General features: G+C 33.4%; 1 protein-coding gene across 2 annotated transcripts; it reads right to left on the bottom strand.

Moving 5' to 3' along the window:
- Positions 1-1213: 1213 nt before the first annotated feature.
- LOC132616814 (ATP-dependent 6-phosphofructokinase 6-like) lies at positions 1214-6759 on the bottom strand. Of its 2 annotated transcripts, none has more exons than XM_060331494.1 (13): positions 6240-6759; positions 5069-5115; positions 4936-4975; positions 4520-4582; positions 4295-4432; positions 3707-3865; positions 3544-3597; positions 3299-3367; positions 3089-3218; positions 2554-2810; positions 2301-2349; positions 2057-2211; positions 1214-1594 (listed from the first exon to the last, which is right to left on the bottom strand). In XM_060331494.1, exons 1-13 carry the CDS (start codon positions 6408-6410, stop codon positions 1400-1402), a joined length of 1527 nt encoding a protein of 508 aa, XP_060187477.1. In that variant the 5' UTR covers positions 6411-6759; the 3' UTR covers positions 1214-1399. The 2 variants fall into 2 exon arrangements, with proteins under 2 accessions (XP_060187477.1, XP_060187478.1); XM_060331495.1 differs by lacking the exon at positions 6240-6759 and adding an exon at positions 6196-6237.
- Between the last annotated feature and the right edge of the window lie 8274 nt (positions 6760-15033).

Below are 15033 nucleotides of genomic sequence, written 5' to 3' on the forward strand. Positions count from 1 at the left end.
TATAGTAAAAAAATTCTGGGGTGGCTAATTTTTACCCTGTTAGTTAAGTTATATTCATTTTTTTTGCAAATAATTAACTTGAAGTAATACATATTGGCAAATTTTAGACAAGGTGATGACCTTATAGAGATGAAAGTCTTCTCATTTCGTCAGCTGACATATGTTAGTCATATAGCATTTAAAGCGAATGACTCTGTAAAATTATGTCAAAACTTCACATATTATGGATAACGTAAGGGGGTTTCCTTACCTTCGGTCTCATTCAAGACCTGATCAAATTATTTTTCTTTTTTACTTTTTGTTTATCGTGTTTTTCTTTTATTTCCATTTGTAAAGCAATCGAAAAGAGACCATAACCACACGAAAAATGTTTCATGAGCAAAAATTCGTAGCTGACGCATAGCAAGCAAGAAAATTCAAAGTGAGCAATAAGGTTCGGAGCAGGAGCATTAGGGTTGGCGACGACCGCTGCATGGTGGAATTTAGCAAGTTGTCGAAAATCAACACCACCTTCTTGAGCAAGAGTTGTGGTCACTGGATAAATCTGGAGAAAAAAAACTTCTTATAAAAAAACACGAATTGCTTAAGTAAGATTGTCACTTTTTTTTTTCGATGTACTGGTATGCTCGCAGAGAAAAAGAACATAAATCTTTTAGAATACGCTTCACCCTCAAGAAAAGATCCTCAAAGAGCATACTCCCCAACCATTAAGAGAGTTTGTAAGTCTATGATGATAAGAAATGGCATTTTAAAAATCAATGCCCAGAAGAAAAAAAAATTATTCTCATTTCCTCCGGGGAAAGAAGTCATTGGCTGCAAGGGAATTTACAAGATCAACTCTAAAGCATACAGCTCGATAGATAAATATAATATTAAATTAGTAGCTAAATGATTCCTTTTAGAATGGTGAGTCGACTTCTCAAAGAGTTATCTATCATTATCTCTTTTTTTATTTTATTCTCTCTTTTATTACCGACCTTCTTCCCTTGTTGGTAGTATAAGTCTTCTTATCCAAGAGGACACTTTAATCTTGCTTCGAAGGCCCACATAATAATTGTTATTGCCTTTAAACTTTTTAATATGCTGTTGCAAAAATGTATAACACCCCAAAAAGTTCAGTTGCACTCATATGCACTACCGTTGGAACTGGGTTCAAGCTTTCCCCAGCCTATTCTCATTAATCGAAATTTTGCAGGTACAGAAGTACAGTAGATTCTGAAAAACCACAGTATCCTTTTCTTGTTTATTGAATATGTTTTACAGTCACAAAATACACATCGTGTAAAACTCACCAACCTGTTAATCCTCACACATTGAGATTACATGTAGGATTCTCTCAACTTCTTTTGTTTTTCAACGTACTGTTACAAGGGACAATATATATGATGTTCAAAGTTAGTTAGCGAAGGATTTGTTTCTCCATCAAATTGTCATCTGTAGTGGAATCGTTCGCTAACTGAGTAGGTGGTTCTTCCTCCTTGTTTGCTTTAATTATATCTCTCGTTCTCAAGAAGCTCGGTTGATTGGTTGAAGCTAGAAGTCTTGCCCACATTCTGTCCGTAATCACAACCTTGTTTTGTTTCTCAATGATTCTCTGCAAAAGTAGACCATAATCAAAAAGAGCACAATCACTGCAGAAGTTTATTAGTATATTAGTGCTGCCAACCTTGGGCACCATATATACACTTTTTTTTTTGGTGAAGTAATAAAATGTCATTAGCAAAGCATCAAGAAGATGCAAGGTTACAGATGAGCAAAAAGCTGCTTCAAACAAAACATGAAGCAGACTTAGCAAAAACCTGTAGAACATTCTAAAGTTATCCCATCTCTACTGTACTAGAGAAAGGGAGCTAACAAAATCCAGAAAGTTATCCACACTGTTTACAGGGGCAAAAAAATGCCAACTGAAAAGACTAACTAAACACCTAGACTTTAAAATGCAAATAGGAGTTGAGATTCCATCAATACATCTACTGTAAGAAGGATATTGTGTCGTCATCAACAATGACAACCGATTATATGTAATACAAGAGATACGAGTAGAAAATGAACTCACATTAAAGGGTATGTAAGCATGTCTGCTATTGACAGGACCAACAGTAAAGCCTGTGTAGCCAGCCATTGCTCCATGCACAGCGTTTTGAGCAAGAAGAGTGCAATACACATTGTCAGATGCATTACTCGCAATAGCCCGAATCATGTATGTGGGATCTGCAAAGAGAACAGAGAAGCAGGTTGTTAGGTCCTTTCTAATTTCATCTGTAATTATTAGAAATTGGCATTCAAACATAATTACCAACCTATATATTTAAGATTAATGACCATCTTCTTTTGTTTAGAGAAATGCTCCTGCAAAAAGGTCCATAATGTTTAGTACCTTACAAATAAGTCAATATGCATTCTCATTCAGGACTATCACTGCACACAATGTAGCTAGTGTTCAACTATTCAATGAAATTTGGAATAATATACAACACATAAGGAAAGCACCACATTCACTTAATGGAGGACGAACATGGAGTTCATTAAGTAGATCCCAACCATGAATTGTACCTTTATCTTTTCCGAGATCCATAGCCCAACATCATGTAAAAGCTTATTCCCTGAAGCATCAGTGGATTTCAAACTCTCAGAAACTAGCTCTTGCCCGGCACCTTCAGCTATGACTATAACCATGTGTCCATTTTCTTTGAGCCTATGTTCTATATACTCAAACAGTCCACCACGTCCTTCAAGATAGAAAGGGGATTCTGGAATCAAACAGCAGTCAACATCTCGACTAGCAAGAGTAGCATACATGGCTATGAACCCTGCACAATGTTAGAGAAACGTAAACCAGACTACAGTGGATCAGCATTGCCATGTATATGTAGCAGTATCAACACGAAACTCCCTTGTTGAGGGATCAAAAAGAATCACTCAATCGGCGATCTGAAATTACATTTGAATAAATGTTGCATATCCATGAACGAAAAAGAACTTGTTAAGACCTTAAAGAAGTTCTGAGGTACTTCTTAAGATTTCCTTCAGAGAAGGTATAGCATGTGGATCAAAACGCAATTCAAAAAGTATAGCATGTGAAGATTACCACTATCCCGTCCCATTAACTTCACAAGGCCAATTCCATTCTCAAAACTGGTAGCTTCAACATGAGCAGCACTAATAGCACGTTGGGCTTCCTCAACGGCGGAATCAAAACCGAAAGACCTGTCAATAACCTGGAGAGAAGCAGAAAGATCACTATTTTAATGTTATTTGCCCACTGAAATTTGGATAATCTACATGAGAAAGTAGTTACCGGTATATCATTATCGATTGTTTTGGGGATTCCAACAACTGCAACATTGAGACCACGTCTTCTAATTTCCTGTAGGAGAAGAGGCAGAATAAACTTGAGTGACACAGTTCCATTATTTTCTCCGTCAACACACTAAATATTACATCACATCAAGTGGGTACATTAGAATGATCAGTTGATCTAAAAGATGCCCTTCTGATGCATTATTCTGGAATGGTTACGGATTAATGGCTAAGAAGGTCTACCTCAAATATCACCGCTGCCCCTCTCTGGGTTCCATCTCCTCCAATTATATAAACCTTGAAAACATAAGGCAACATGAATGTCTCTACAGTATGTGCAGATTAGATGGAAGGGAAATATCCTGAGTTAGTTCTCAAATAATTATTCTCTATGTTTTAGTTTTACCTGATTGATACCCCGGTCCTGAATGCTATCTACTATTTTCTTGGTAACATGACCTCCTCGAGATGTCCCAAGAATGGTTCCACCACGTTTATGGATGTTATTCACAACCTTGGGTGTCAAGGGAATCGTGTTTTTGGAATAGAAACCTCGATATCCTCCCTACACATCCAAAAATTTCATTAGTTCTGATGCAGATACGCAAAGAACAAACTTTTGGAATTACGAATCAAGATAAAATGTACTGTTAAAACCTAGCGGAAGAGCAAGATGTTAAAAACTTGGAAAGAATAACGAATCCATTTCAACCTTTTTTGATTGTTAAGTTTGATTTCAACCTTACTCCTTGTGTTCCTAAAATTCCCAAAGTTATGCATTATACTTTGATTGAGAGAACTGTTAATCTAGTTGCTGCAATCCTCTTCAAGATGAGTCTTGATGCTACTGGTTCTACAACTATCTATCAAGCATTTCGATGAGCAGAGTTTAAGACAAGGTAAACCAAGTATGTAACCACATAAGTAAGTTGCTTTATTTTCATGAGGATACATGGTAAAATTGCTTAAATGTATTACTGAAATCTATACTCACATCTATCCCCATGACTCTGGTTACACCATACATATTGTATAGGCCACATACTATTTCCCTGATAACTGTGTTGAGACCAGGGCATAAACCTCCACATGTTACAATACATGCATAAACATCATCTGGCTCAAAATAAACCTGAAAAATCATCAGCAAGGTTCAATTTGACAAAACCATAGAATCTGGATGCTGAATGTGCTGTAGTTACATCAGATAATTACATACTTTTTGGCGAGCACCAGCTCGACGAAAATGTGTCCCCCCTGGACTGTTCTTGTGGACAACAACCTGTTAATTTGTGGGCAAACATGTAAAGGATATACATACTATTCTCTCAAAACATCATGAAATTTTAAGTTTGTTTCCGCAGATCTTAGTTGATCTTTGTTTATGTTCTTACAGGAATACACGGCATGCACTTATGAAGGAGGCAGCAAATTCCGCCAACGCTATAGGCATTGTAATTAAGACAAATTCACATGAATTTTACCTCCGCATAATGGTTACTATTGCACAAAAGTCTAGGCATATTGTCATACTATCCCAGGACCTAGACAACATATTAGCAGCAGCACTATCAAGTGCTTCTCCAAATGATTAGAAGGTAATCCCCAAATATTTTTCATTTCAACAGAACTGACCTTTTGGGCAACTGCATCATCCACATCGACAAAATACTGCCTGGAAAGAAGTTAAAATTTGGTTGATCAGCCTGATTCTCTTGCACTTTATAAATAAGCAACCAGCACTGAAGGAGAATATAAGGTGACTTACTTAACGACTGAATATGAAGGATGATCCTGCAATGGATTAGGATATGTCTGCAATGACGGGACAAGTATTTAGTAATTGATCAAAATAGAGACTCTTTATCCAGCCTTTATCAAAAGTTAAAAAAGAAAAAAAGTAGAAGAATAAAATCTTTATCCCTGAGAGTACAGATGGAAAGGATTGGAAGCACAAACACCTCTTAGAGCAAAAATTATGTTCAAAGGAAGAATGTCAAGCTTAAGATATCTACTACAGTAGTTTCTTTCCCAATTATTCATCATCCCTGAAACTAATCAGAACTGGTAATAGGTATTATCCTCTTCTAATGCATTACTATACGTCAACATAACAACTTCGACTCATATGATCCACTAGAATTTTTTTTCTCTTATCATCCACTAGACTAGACAAACAAAAAAGTTGTATTTGTACAGAAAGAAGAAAAATCGACAACAAAGGAAAGAGTAGTTGAACTTTCTCACTTAAAGTAACCGAAAAGTAAATGATTTGCCATGTTAAATTAATTAGAAAAAATGTAGAGACAACAAAAAATCTTTACCTTTCCATCAACCGCTTCTTCATAAATAAAAATATAAATATAAAGGAAGTATCAACTTGATCATAAACAAATATAATTCAATCATATTGAAAAAGTACCAGTTTTGTTCAATATTGAACATGGCCAATATCAAATGGAAGATTGTGATGAAGCAACAAATCATCATAGTCCAACTTGTATACCAATTAATTGAAGAGATAAAGGTCAAAAATACCTTTTCACGGGTTTCACGCCCCAACTATCAGCTCTTTCTTTTTCCTTACTGAACTATCACCATCTATGTATTAAACACACCTATAGTTGAGTAGATGGTAATAGTTCAAAAGGGAACAACGGATAGTTGGTGTATGAAATTCGCGAAAAAGTGATAGTTGTGTATTTGACCACTAACTCTTAAATGAATCTAGATGAGGATTCAAAAAGCTTATCCACTTATCCTCCACCATCCATTTTGGAAAAGAGAAGAAACAAGTCCAGTGTACATGGAGAATTAATTAATCAGAGCAGCTTTATTGTTTCTAAATCATCAAGACATAATTAAGTAGGAGATAAAGGGAAAGAGAGAGTGTACAGGAAGATTAAAAATATAATCAGACATGATAAAGTGTTCCGTACGGGAAGATTAGGAATGTAATCGGACAAATGAGGAACGTCCTCAAGAACATAACCAGCTTCACCAGTCACGATCTTCTGCTTAGGTGCTTCTCCCCTTGAACCTTCTTTCAAACAACCTGAACTTATTATATTCAAACCAGTCTTCTTGAAACTATGATCCAGCGATCCCATTCAATTCAAAATCTAGTTAAAGATTTATCTCAAATGAACTTGCACCCTTATTATCGTGTAACTCTTGTATCGATTATGAAGCTAAAACCACTAGACCAATGCCCAAGCTGTCTCTAATTAGCAGCCTCTTGAACTTTCAACTAAAAATGGTCAACACATATAAATACAAATACGTGGGGTCTTTTCTTAAGTTAAAAAAAGAAACAGGTGGCAGACATTTATTGAATTATCTCGTGGGTTTTTTCGGCTTTATGGACAGGAGTTCCCGAAAAGTTAGGAAATTAGAAAGGAGAGAGAGGCATGAAATGAGAGGACTGAAATTGTTATGACATTTCCGTAATTGTTTTGAGTCTTCTGGAAATTAGAAGATCTCTACTGATATTCTAGATTCTGTAAAATGTGGACTTCCGTTAATACAAAAAAGAGGCGTGACTCGTGAGATCAATAATGACTTCACACTTGGAATAAATTACTACTAGTAGCTTAGCATCGTCGAGGCGCACACTTCTTTCTTTTTTCTCTTGAGCAATCAAGGGTGAATTACTTAAAAGGTCATTTAACCGTAGCAAATTTACTATTAAAATTATTAATATTTAATTTATATTAATAAAATCACTCAGGTTAGAGTAAAATATCAATTAAGTCATTATGATTAAAAAACTAAAGAATAATTACGTAAATCTCCCCTCAAATTTGATTTTGTTTAACTTGCCTCCTTTGTGGCTATGCTTACCTCTCTTATTTTAATTTTCTTATAATATTTTTTAACCTAATTATTATTAACACAAGAAAATATAATTTAACTAATTTGTCAATTATGATATATTCTTTTGTTTAATTAATTTTGCAAATGTTTTTTTAAGAAAAAAATTATTTCCAACTCCATTATTATTCACGTGACATATATATTTAAAATCTTTTTTTAGCTTGATATATCTTAGATTTAAAAAGTTATTTAGCAATGAGATTGCCGAAGAGGCAGAGGCATTTGTTGTCGAATTCTCAAGATGAAGAAACAAAATCATTTTCGGATTTCATGTTTCTAGGGTCTAAAGCTCTGTTAATGGAAATTTGCGATTTTGATGATTTAAAGGAGAGGATGAGTGTTAGATGATGAGCTTGGGAAGCTGTAAAGAGGTTTGCGTTACAATGAATCAAGTAATAAAGGCCGGTCATTTTTTCTTAGTAGACATATTTAGATGCGGATTTTGGATCAATCACCTTATAAACCATTTTCTGTTGGATGATATATCAAGATAAAAAAAGATTTTAGATATATATGTCACGTGAATAATAATGAAGTTGGAAATTACATTTTCTTAAAAAATGTTTACAAATTTAATTAAACAAAAAATATTTAAAAAAATTGACAAATTAGTTAAATTATATTCTCTTGTATTACTAATAATTAGGTTAAGAAATTATTATAAAAAAATAAAACAAAAGAGGTAAGCATATTCACTAAGGAGGTAAGTTAAACAACATCAAACTTGAGGGGAGGTTTATATAATTATTCCTTTAGCTTTTTCGTTATAATGACTTTGCTGATATACTACTCTAACTTGAATGACTTTATTGATATAAAACAAACATCAGTGACTTTGATAGTGAATTGGAATAGTTGAATGACCTTTTAAGTTATTCACTCAGCAATCAACTATCCCTTGTCAATTTGCCTTTGGCCAAATACATAGATAGCCACTCAAATAGCTTGTTTGGCCAAGCTTTTAAAATCAGTTTGAAAAATGCTTTTCAAAAAAGTGTTTTTTGTGAGAAACAATTTGTGTTTGGCCAAGCACTTTTGAACAACAATTAGTGTTTGATCAAGCTTTTAAAAAATGCTTTTAAGTGCATTTTTCTCAGAAGTGATTTTTAAAAAAGTGCATCTGGAGAAAAGGTGTTTTTTTTAGCTTCTGAAAACTGCTACTCTCCAAAACACTTATTTTCTCTCAAAAGTTTGATCAAACACCTCATTTTTTTAAAATAAGCATTTTTTGAGAAAAATAAGATCTTTTAGAGAAAAATAAGCTTTGGCCAAACAAGCTAAAAGTTGGCATAAATTTTCATGTTGACTTCTTTATTGAAGCTATTACTTATTACACGTCGTTTGATAGATGGAATAAGAATAATAATTTTGAGATAAAATTGGGATTAATTTTATTTCATATTTGGCTTGGCGTATTAGTTAATTGCAGAATAACTTTTACACTAATAATCCATGGATATTTCTATCTCATGGGATATTCCACCATTGTACCAAACGATCCCTAAGGTATATCCTCAACGCGGCACAAGGAGTGAACATCACTTGAAGCTAAGCACGTGAGTACTGAAATGTAACCTTTTTTGTCCTTTCTTATTCCTCCTTTTAGTCTCCTCTCAGCTCACCATATCTTCACCCAAACTTTGTATCTCAAATAATGGATAAAGAGAATTCCTTTATCAAACTCATCAAGATTCCAAAATTTTGAATCACTATAATATGCCCCACTACAAATTGGGTCAATAGATCATCTTTCAAAAAGGAAATGAAAAATAAATTAAAACTGCAAAATCATAGAAAGTAAATTCCCAACTCAAATTGGTGCCTTGCGTGATGAGGTATAGCTTGATGGAAAAAAGAGGAACTGTGAATTAATGGGGGCAAATTGGAGATTCTAGGATGGGTGGTAAGTGGGAGGTGATGGGTCTTGTTATGGAGATATTAAAATTTCAAGTTACTTTCCTTTTTTATATTTACTGATGTGGCTCTTTCTCAGTGGTTACATTCCACAGAATTTGAACTTCACACACTTATTTGTTTTGGAGCTGAATTTTTTGTGTCCAATAGACACTTTGAATATACTTTAAATATTTAATAGGTAATAGTTTCAATTAAGGTGTCAAAATGAAAATATGTAAAACTTTAAGGAGCTGTACATATGTGTTTGGCCTTTGCCCTTTATTTGTATGTATACAGTAATAACAACATATCCAGTATGTCACAATAATAGTTGTTATTTATGTTTTAATTTATGTGATAGATTTTTCTTCTTAATTATAAATATTATAATATAATTTTTGAAATTTTTATTTTACTTCTAGTGAGCTAAGTTATATCCACATAAATACTGATTTGTCTTGGATTCATAGGTTTGCGAAGTCTTTTCTTTTTTAAATTCTGTCTCTCTCATAATGCATCACAAAATTGGAACAGCTAGAGTAAAACAATTTAAACTCATTCTTAATGATATTCTCACTCAGTGGCGGAGCCAGGATTTATGTCAAGGGGGTTAAAAAATATAAAGAAGCCATAAATGAAGAAGCTAAGGGGGTTCAACGTCTACTATATATACATAAAAAATAATTTTCACCTTATATATACAGTGTAATTTTTCGCCGAAGGGGGTACCCCCTCGGCTCTATCTACATCCGCCACTGTTCTCACTGATGATAGGCCAATCTAGTTACCATTGAGAATATATATAGTTTCACAACACCTATAAAGATTGTCAATTTCACGCAATATCAAAAGGTTAAAGGAAATTATATGAAAACCTCTATATTTACCTATATTTAAATTAGTACCGCATGACTTTGATACATGGAATTTCTATATACACATTCAACTTATTAAATTAATCAAGTTTTTTGACCAATGTCATAATCATGCCACAAATTATTTAATGGACCTTTATTTTGAAACTAGATGGCCAGTGCCAATCATGCTATGTAAATTAATCAACTATTTCAACAATGTCATAATCATGCCACAAATTATTTAATGAATCTTTATTTGAAACTAGATGGCCAGTGCCCGTGCACAGTACGAGCGTATTCCTAACATCATTATTATGAAAAAATTAAAGTCGTTACTGAAAAGATAATTCCGCACTTGTTTCAATTATTTAGCATGATTATTATTAAGAATGATATAATGCTATCAAGCTGATGACATATTAACAATATAATAACACTTCATATTATTACATTTATTTGAGGAACAAAGTTATACAAAATCAAAAATATGTATCTACAACAAAACACATTCTTTAGCTTACTTCCACATATGAGAAAAACTAACAAAGATGCAATCTTGTAAAAGTCGATCATTCCAAAAACATTGTTGTATATCATCTGGGGAAAAAGAGACAAAAATGTTATCTTCGAGAAACATATGGTGTCGTAATTTTGAAGAATACCCTTCTCTGCAGATCTTAAATACTCTAATTTTCAGGGTAGTGAAATACAGTTGACATTTGGAGTACACATATATATATAGATGACATGTATTCTAGAATTGCGTTAGATAATTGAGGGAAAGCAGAATGACTAGGATGCATTAGGTTGGCATTTTTTATATCATCCAAGAGCAAATCCACTGTCTACATATCAAAGTGGATTCTATAATTGTTGGAGACAGAATGGTCTCTCTAGTGAAGTACTACTGAATTATGTACATAAATAAATGTTATACCATGAAACAGTATAATACACCAACAAACAGTTTCACACCCGCTCGAAGGAAATAAATATGAAAGATAATAGCAAAATTTAATGCAGTGACAATTTACCTGTTAACCGTAAATATGTAGCAAACGGTGCAGTAATTCAATATGTCCAACAATGGACATATTGATATTGCATTGTCCAAGCATTTGTTAGTCACCTCATACGTCAAATGAAAGTCAGTAAGTGAACTCGCAGATGCATCTGCACAAAGATAAAAAAAAAACACATTTTTGGTTTATTAAGTTAAAGCATACATAAAACTTAGAAGTACAAAATGTACGTAGAAGTTTGAATTTAGTAACATATGATATAAACTACAATTTCTTTACTACTGTTCAAAAATTTGCTGTTTGGAAAATATGAAAGATAAAGTAGAAGTTCTAATTTGCAGCATAGCTTATAGCCTGTTTGGTCAAGCTTCTAAAAACAACTTATTTTAAAAAGTATTTTTTTCAAAAAAGTACTTTTTGCTAAAAGCAGTTTGTGTTTGACCAATTAATTTAAAAAGTACTTTCGAGCAGTAATTAGTGTTTGGCCAAGCTTTTAAAAAGTGCTTCTATGTGTATTTTCTCAAAAGTACTTTTCAAAAAAGTGCTTTTGGGCAAAAGCTATTTTTTTTAGCTTCTGAAAAACTGCTTCTGCTACTCCTCAAAAGCACTTATTTTCTCTCAAAGCTTGGCCAAACACCTCACTTTTTTTAAAATAAGCACTTATTGGAAAAATAAGTACTTTTGGGGAAAAAATAAGCTTGGCCAAACAGGCTATAGACTGGAAAAGAAATTAGCACATGCTAACGGTCAAATTAAATAATCTTCGATTACACTAACGTTCAAATTAATAATACCTACCTTACTGCCTGAGGCATCCGCAGTAACAAAAAATGCAAAAGGCATCTATGCTCTCAGAAATCAAAAGAGAGTTATTAAGCACCATTATTTTGAAAACAACGGAAACGCCTTTTGTATAAAGTTCTATGTATTTATATAGATATATCATATGACTATCATAAAGAATACTTGTTTATTTGAATCATATGAGATAGGCAAACAACTTATTACGCAAGGACAAATATTACTCGAGAAAGATAAAAAGTAAAATAAAATGAAAACTTCAATCACCATATTACAAAGGTTTAATCCCAAAATATTTCTTCATTGTCTGTCCATATTTGTTATATACTCACCTCGTAAGGTTATTTAAGATCCTCCAATGAGCAGTTAGGAGATAAAGCTAGCACATAAACACTATATATGCCTACATTAGGTAAAACATAAGTTAGATGGGCAAGTGTGGTCACAGGGCCCAAACAAGTTTTTTTTTTGGGTTCTAGACCCCAAGTTTTAATTATTAGGTATTAGAACCCCTTTTATGATTAGTGCTAATTAAGTGGATACAAGTTATAGAGGCGTCTAAATAAACCCCCAAATTTTAAAAATAACACTTTCGTCCAAGGATCTAAAAAATAAAAATAATAAAATAAAAACTATTCCAAGCTTTCAAACCAGTCCCCCAAGTTTTAAAAAATACCCTTTTGATCCTAAGTAAGAAATAATAAAATAAATCAAAATCAAAATCTAAAAATATATTTTTTACCTTATAAAAAAATATAAAATTATATACCTCTCTCTCAATTCATTCCCACGTTTTTTTCTTCTAGCATCTGAAATATACTCCATTGACAGCCATTGTTGGAGCTTGAACTTCAAGCTTGAAAAAATGAGTTTTCGAAAGAGTGATCATTTCAAGTGGGTGTTATTGGATTTTGTTGGGGATCTTTTGATGAATTTAAATTTCAAATTTTAGAGAGTTTAGAGAAGATTTAAGGTGGTTTTGGATTAAATTTCATATTTGAGCTAGAGGATAGCCATTGTTGAAGCGTGAGTTTCAAACTTGAAAAATGGGTTTTATGAAGGAGTGATTTATTTCAAGTGGGTGTTATTGGATTTTGTTGGGGATCTTTTGAGGAGTCTAAATCTCAAATTTAAGGGAGTTTTGAGAAGATTTAAGGTGGTTTTACGTACAATATCATATTTGAGCTTGAGGTTGAAGATGAATATTTCAGATTTATAACTATTCTAATAGACGAAACAACATTTATGAAATAGACCAACAACAAAAATACATTCACTGCTGATTTTGACTTCATGAATGTCTTGTACCGCTTAGTCTGCCTCATGTCTTTACCACAAAGAGGTCATTACCCATCAAATCCTAGCAATACATTTTGGCCTTCTCATGAATTAGAGATTGACAGTAGTTGAAATTAATTAATGAGGTACTTTGGGACAGGAGAAATGGGTACTCAAAAGAGCTATGTTATCACACTTGCATACTCTTCTAATACGCCAGTTACAAGTTATCAGAATATACAACCTAACACTTGCTTTTGTAACCAAAGAAGATTTTTTTTAATAAGAAGTGAACTAATTTTAGATAATAAAACTTATATTTGTAACTAAACAATATGTTATCACCATGAAATTTGTTATACCCCCTATTTTATACGTCGAGTTATTCATAAAAGAATCGACGCAAGTTAAAGACGGAACCCTTCCCGGACACGGAATAGAAATCCTTAATTTCTCAATTTTTATTAGAACATAAATTTGTTTATAAATTTTACTTAGTGTAAACATATTAATGGAGATTAGGGATTAATTAACCATGATTGGATTATTAAGTGGGGATTAAGACTTAAATATTCACTAATTATGCACTAGTGGTCGTGTGGGCCCCACTGCCACATGACCAAATCAGATTTTGGCCCATGCTTGAGTTGGGGGAACGTGTAAGACCCTCTTGGGCAGCAAAATGGTCTACTTTGTTGACCAAAGTTCAGCCACAACTCATTTCCCAACTACACAAAGTGGAATAGGAGAGAGAAGCTCCATTTCACAAACATAGAAACTTGGAAGATAGAGAGAGAGACTCTCGGCCATGGCTGGCCAGATTTGAGCTCTCCATTTTGATTCAAAAAAAATATTTTCCAAGGTGTTTCAACCCTTGGGAAGGTGCATAGCAACGTGGAGTAGCCATTGGAGCAACAAGAACAAGTATTAGTTCAAGTCATCAAATTCTAGCCAAGTTGAGAAGTTAGATTGTTAAGATAAGAATTGATCATCTTTTTACACGTTTTTAGTAAGGATTTGAACGTATTGTAGATGTACAAATGTAAATTGAATCCATGCAATTAGGTGTGTTGATGTTGGAGCATGATAATAGCCATGGAATTATATGTGTTGATGTTGAAGTATGGTTGTAACTTGGTGAACATGAATTGCATGTATAAAATTATGAACGTTGGTGTTGGAATGTTAATGTGGCCGTAGGGACTGTTTTAGTTGAAATGGGTGGGCTGATTTTATTTAGTCATTATGGTTGTTGCTATCATAAATTACATATTAAAAGGATGAAAAGAATTAGAAAGTTAAAGGTGAAGTTGTGTTGATATGAAAATAAATTGAATCCATGAAATTATGGGTGTTGATGTTGAAGCATGGTTGAAGCCGTGTAGGGGCTGTTTTGTGTAGAAGGTGGTGAACTAATTTTACTTGGTATTTTGATTGTTGTTATCATGAATTTTATGATGGAAATGAAGGTATTTAATGGTAAGAGTTGGAGCTAAAATTGTTTGTGGGTTGTTGTACGGATTGTAGTGATAATAATGTAGCTTATTTGCGTATGAATTGATGATGTAGTTGTCGTGTGGCTGCTGGTCGTATCTCACTGAAATTATATGAAAAGAAGACATGAAATAATGTGTAAGAATCGTATGTGGTTTGCTAGATATGTTCGTAAGCGTTTGCAAGAATTCCGAGCATCTTTTGTGTAATAGTTAGGGGCTGTTTTGGATACGTTGTTGTTGATCTTGTTGCGCTTGGAAGATTAATGATAATTAAGATTATGCATTGTATTGTATGTTGGTTGGGCTGTTATAAAGTCGTTTACATGAAAACGTTAAGGCTACAGACTATTAGGAATAACTTGAAGACGTAGTAGTCGTATGTGGATCGTTATTGAATGTTGTGAATGTGGGTTGTTTGGAATATTGCGTGGGCTGTTTGGAATGTAGTGCGGACTGTTCGGAGTGATTCTTGCATCCTGTCTTGAATAGCCTCGATATAGTACTTAA

This window comes from Lycium barbarum, chromosome 11 (assembly GCF_019175385.1).
Source record: "Lycium barbarum isolate Lr01 chromosome 11, ASM1917538v2, whole genome shotgun sequence".
Classification (NCBI taxonomy): Eukaryota; Viridiplantae; Streptophyta; class Magnoliopsida; order Solanales; family Solanaceae; genus Lycium; species Lycium barbarum.